This window comes from Atta cephalotes (assembly GCF_000143395.1).
Source record: "Atta cephalotes unplaced genomic scaffold scaffold00003, whole genome shotgun sequence".
Taxonomy (NCBI): domain Eukaryota; kingdom Metazoa; phylum Arthropoda; class Insecta; order Hymenoptera; family Formicidae; genus Atta; species Atta cephalotes.
This window is the reverse complement of record NW_012130067.1, coordinates 4748292-4753812: the sequence shown is the minus strand read 5'-3', so window position 1 is coordinate 4753812 and position 5521 is coordinate 4748292. Positions and strand designations below refer to the sequence as shown.

The 5521-nt window shown below is 32.0% G+C and overlaps 1 protein-coding gene across 1 annotated transcript in view; it reads right to left on the bottom strand.

Annotated features, from left to right (window-relative positions):
- LOC105625755 overlaps positions 1-575 on the bottom strand; it is a 4041-nt gene extending 3466 nt beyond the window's left edge. Inside the window, exons 1-2 of the mRNA XM_012207075.1 lie at positions 467-575; positions 1-388 (exon numbers count right to left, since the gene is read on the bottom strand). Of these exons, the coding sequence (XP_012062465.1) occupies positions 1-388; positions 467-575 (497 nt within the window). The remainder of the gene's footprint in view (positions 389-466) is intronic.
- Positions 576-5521: the final 4946 nt, after the last annotated feature.

Sequence of the window (5521 nt, the reverse complement as noted above, 5' to 3'; positions counted from 1 at the left end):
TATGGCGTATGAGATTTTTGGGTGAAGATTAACGTTTTAAGACCATCTATAGAAGTGAATAACATGAAAAGTGATAATGCGTTAGCAATAAAAAGCGAAAAAATATGGTCTCGTGCGAATTTTTGACCTCTCTGGAACTTTTCCATATCTAACCAGAGTGGCTTGTCCGTTGAATTTCCACAATCTCCCCGACGAAATACAGCAGGTATAAGAAATAATAAAGAGTCTGGTACATTTGGGACATATGTTTTTATGTTATTTAACATATGTTCACATTGTTCTTTATCCGTCCATTTGTCATAATCTTTCGGTTTCGCAGAATTTTGATCGACAATATGCTTTAGATGCTTTGCATAATATTCAATGTATTTAACGGCGTGCTTTGCCTCTACAAATTCATAATATTCATTTTTGATTGCATTTTTTGCAAATTCATCTATGCCATCATTACATTGATTTTTTTTACTTGATACGCTTTCTTTCACGATATTTTGAATATTATCATATGTTTTGCGATCTGACTTGTCATCATTTATAATTTCCGTTTGTGTCCACCCAATGTGGTCATCTGTCATTTCCATTTTTTTACTTTTCTTTAATAATTGCTCTTTAGTATTGATCCGATAGTAATTGCTTCGAAGAAGTTATCCTGTGTAATAACATCGATACAAAACAGAAAAGAAAAAATTAAGTGATTATTATTAATATATATATATTTTTTTTAAACGTATGATATATATAATAATTGTAAGTGTATTACAATATACATATTACATGTTTTGGCATCGTGATTTAATCACGTGGATGTGAACATGTCATCATTTCGATTGCATTAGAAACAACTATCGTTTGCGCAATGAAATTATTTTCGTCTGATGCGATTCTGCAATAAATCATTCAACATCTAACATCATTGTTACTGCGCGTAGTCTAAAACTATCTGAAGATGCAATATGTATATTTTAATATTTATTTTCAATACTTGACATTTTAAATATATCAGGGTTGGATAAGTTAATGTTTTTTTTTAACTGAATAAAGTTAAAGCTAATGGCTTTACAAAATTAATAATGTTAAGTTAAAAGTTGAAGGAATAAAAAATTAACTTAACATAAATTAAGTCAATTGAATTAACTTAAATTAAAAAAAAATTAACTTTGAAAAAAATTATTTTTTAGATCATAATGTCCTAATTTTTCTTAAAATGAAATTAAATAACTACAATTAGATTATTAAGTAACTTAAATTTTTAATTTTTTTATTCATATGTGATATAAGTATATAACACATAATGATATAATTATATAAGTTATATAACTTTAAAAAAACAGCCAGCACATAGAGAAGATACTTTTATTAAAAATACTTTTATTATAAAAAATTATTTATTATCTATAACATATTATCTATAACATGCTCATTAAAATCGGAGAACAGCAGTTGGGTCTCTTTCCTTGTAAGTTACAGATTTTTTTAATGTAATGAATATGGGCATTAAATTTGTTGGATAGTTTAATGAAAATAAACTAAAATACTCAATTTTCAATTAGTGTTTTTCAATACATTTCAGTTTTCAGTTACTAAATTTAAATATCTCATTAACGTATACATAAATAATCTTTTTAGTAACAGAAGAAAATTTAAATGTTATTCATCAATGAACATTAAAGAATAATAAAATTTAAAAACGTTTCTAATGATATACAATTAAACTTGTTAAATGGTAAGAAATATGTGAAAAAAAACTTCAGTCAAATGCGTCATTGTACATGAAATAATATATCTGGATTTACAATGTAGCGACTATCTACGCGAGCTTATACTATAATTTCAGTGTACATACATTAACATGTCAAAAAATAAAACTCCGACTAAATATAGCATAAAACGACGCGACGAAATGTATCTCGAAGCGTAATTAAATAGAAACATCGTATAATAAAGCAAGCGGAAAAGTATCGCGACGATCAGCATAAGCTTTGCGTAATTCTCTAATTAATTACATCGCTTAACATATCTATAATTGTGTTAAAACGTATTTAATCGTGCTAAATAACGCGATTTATAATGATAAGAAATGTATAAGGAAAACTTCAACTAAAATAACATTTTTGGATAATGTAGGCGCGATGCGGCGAAACACATAGAACCGCCATGCCAGGCTGTGCTAGGCAACGAAGCGCTACTTCCCTCTCCCTGCGCGCCGCCGCCGCCGCCGCCGCTCGAGCCTTCCTACGAATTCGCGCAGCGCGGCTTAATCGCATATTGGCTTAGACATTTCCTTTTCTAATTCGAAAACTATAGCGAGTATCTCAAAATAGTATAAGAATTTTTTGTTCCCATTGATCCATTCTCCACCTCCAACGTGGCTCGTACCCATCTTATGAAACACCCTGTATATATATATATATAATCTATACTTTCATATTTTAGTAGAACGATGTCTGATATGATCTTAAAAAATAATGATAGAACGATATTTATGAATAAAAAAAAACGAATGGTATCAACAAGCAAAGTGATAACGAAATTACATTCATCTGACAAAAAAAACAGGCCACTTATCTTCTAATTTGCTGCAGCGCTAATTCTTTTTTTCAGTGTAAGTTCTTAACATTCTTTCAGTTAAATTCATATGGCATATTCTATGCTCGGAGATAACTGAGGGAGAATTATTTATTTTTTTGGTATCTCTCAATAATTTAGAATTTAACCTGACGTTAATTATTTATGTCAAATCTTTTTTTATACAAATGATATGTGTGTGTGTGTGTGTGTATATATATATATATATATGTGTATCATTAAAGCTATATAAATAATAAAAATAGTAATAAGACTTGGCTTTCACTTTTTTTGGTACAATAAAGATAGTATCACTTGGTGCATTATAATTAACAAATGTTCAAAACTTTACAAATCAAAAGAATTGGACATTTCGGTTCCGTTCGAGTTATCATCAGTGAGATAATGTAGATTCGAAAATAAATTACCAAGTACCAAAAGGGTAAGTTTAAAAGAGTACCTGAGCCAGAATTTTTTCCACATTTGAGAAACAACAATTAGCTGTTTGGCTGAGTGAGCACAGCTGCTAATTTATGACCAGTATGTCAAAAAAGTAAAGTAATTATGAAAGAATGGATACTCTAAACCTCGTTTAGAGTATTGGATCGTATCGAATAAAATATTGAAAAATGAAAACACATTGAAAATATAAGTAATTGAATAATTGAGAAATTTTTTAAAATATGTATTTATGTAAAATATGTAATCTATGAAGAACAATATTGAGGATGTAATTCTCGCACTAAACTTGCACTAAACTAGTGCTCGAAATTAGTTGCAGAAGCGCTGCTTTTTTAGATTATCTTTTTCCTTTATTATCGCTCAACGCTCAATGGCCGATCAATTGATAAATGGAACGAGTTTTTTTATGTATGCGCGATGATGATGCAGCGAATACAATATAGTCAAAATATAGAAAAAAATAGATACTACGTGCCTAAAGAAGGCCGAAAAGAAGCCAACTCACAACAATGCAACAGTATAGTTTGTACAACAGTATAGTTTCATACAACAGTATAGTTTGTAATAGCGTTGAACATGTCGAATTTTGTGCCTGGAAACTACGATTTGCGGACAGCATTGATTTTCTATTACCATTTGAAGAAAACTGCTGCAGAATCGCATCGAATGCTTGTCGAAGCTTACGGTGAGCATGCTCTTGGTAAATCACTTTGAGTGGTTTAAAAAATTCAAAAGTGGCGATTTTGATGTGAGAAACGAAGAACGTGGAAAACCACCGAAAAAGTTTGAAGACAGCGAATTGCAAGCATTGTTGGATGAGGATGACGCTCAAATTCAACAACAACTCGCGGATCAATTGAATGTGACACGAGAAGTCGTCTCCATACGTTTGAAATCCATGGGAAAGATGGGAAAATGGGTTCCACGTGAACTGAATGAAAGACAGCAGGAAAACCGAAAAACCACTTGCGAAATGCTGCTCGCCAGGTACAAAAGAAAGTCATTTCTCCATCGAATTGTGACTAGCGGTGAAAAGTGGATATATTTTGAGAATCCTAAGCGTAAAAGATCATGAGTAACTCTAGGCGAACCATCGACATCGACTGGAAGGCCAAATCGCTATGGACGGAGGACAATGCTCTGTGTTTGGTGGAATCAGAAAGGTGTGATCTATTATGAGCTGCTAAAACTTGGCGAAACCGTAATACTGAACGCTACCAACAACAAATGATCAATTTGAATCAAGCTTTGTGTGAAAAATGACTGGAATATCAAAAAAGGCAACACAAAGTGATTTTGCTTCAAGTGATAATGCATCACACAGCAAAATTGGTCAAGGAAACGATTGAGATATTTGGTTGGGAAATACTTCCGCATGCGGCTTACTCACCAGACTTGGCTCCGTCTGATTATCACTTATTTGATATATTTATCGATGGGACACGCACTTGCTCAGCAGCGCTTCACTTCTTACGAAGATGTACGAAAATGGCTAGATGACTGGTTTGGCTCAAAAGAGCAACAATTTTTTTGATGACATCCACAAATTGTCAGAAAAAAATGTATAGCTATTGGGCAATACTTCGAATAAAATATTTTTTATCATTTTCATGCAATAAACGTATTTTCTATAAAAAAATTCCGGTTTCATATTTACATCCCTTTAAAATATAAAAAAATTATTATAATTTAAACAAATTTTTTAATACATATGAGCGACTAACATATGAACTTTTATTTACTAGGGCCACTTTAATAAAAGTCGTGACACAAAAGGATGCTATGTTTCTTATTGGAAATGGCTAATAATTCTTATTCTTCTTTAATAAATGACACCTACTCTCGGAAAATAAGAAGGGGATCAATACGGCCAGAAAGAGTGATAATTATTTTTAAAAAATTAACTCAGATCGAAGCGAAAAAACGGCATCATCATCTTGACAAATGTGGTACTATACCTATAAAAATTGCTCTTATATACCTATTTATACACCTTACACCTTACATTCATTAACAAACTGAAACACGACGGCACCAATCACGAAAAGGATCGCTTATGATCTTGATTCTTACTAAAATGACTCTTTATTAATAACGAGTATATAACTGAAGTGAATATATAACTGAAGTTCACTGCGCCAACAACTGGTTTCTAATAATACTGGTTCTAATAATAACCGATCCCCCAAAATAACAAATCTAACCAATTCCCCAAAAGATAGCCAAATAAGGCGCGCTCGCCCGACCTACTATTACAAAATATTGAATTGGAAACCGGTTTTTGGCTGACAAGCGCCGCAAGTCTCTATAACTCGGATGCTTGCCAGGCTATTCTCGTTTCCCACGGTCCGTGCGCTAAGGCGTATACATTTCGCAGTAGTATTCGGCTATTTTTAAGGATTAATTATCTCGTTAATTATTGGGGAAACTTACAAAATGATACAAGACTTTTCGACTCAGTCCGCTCTACCTCTCCAATGAAATATTTGGCGAT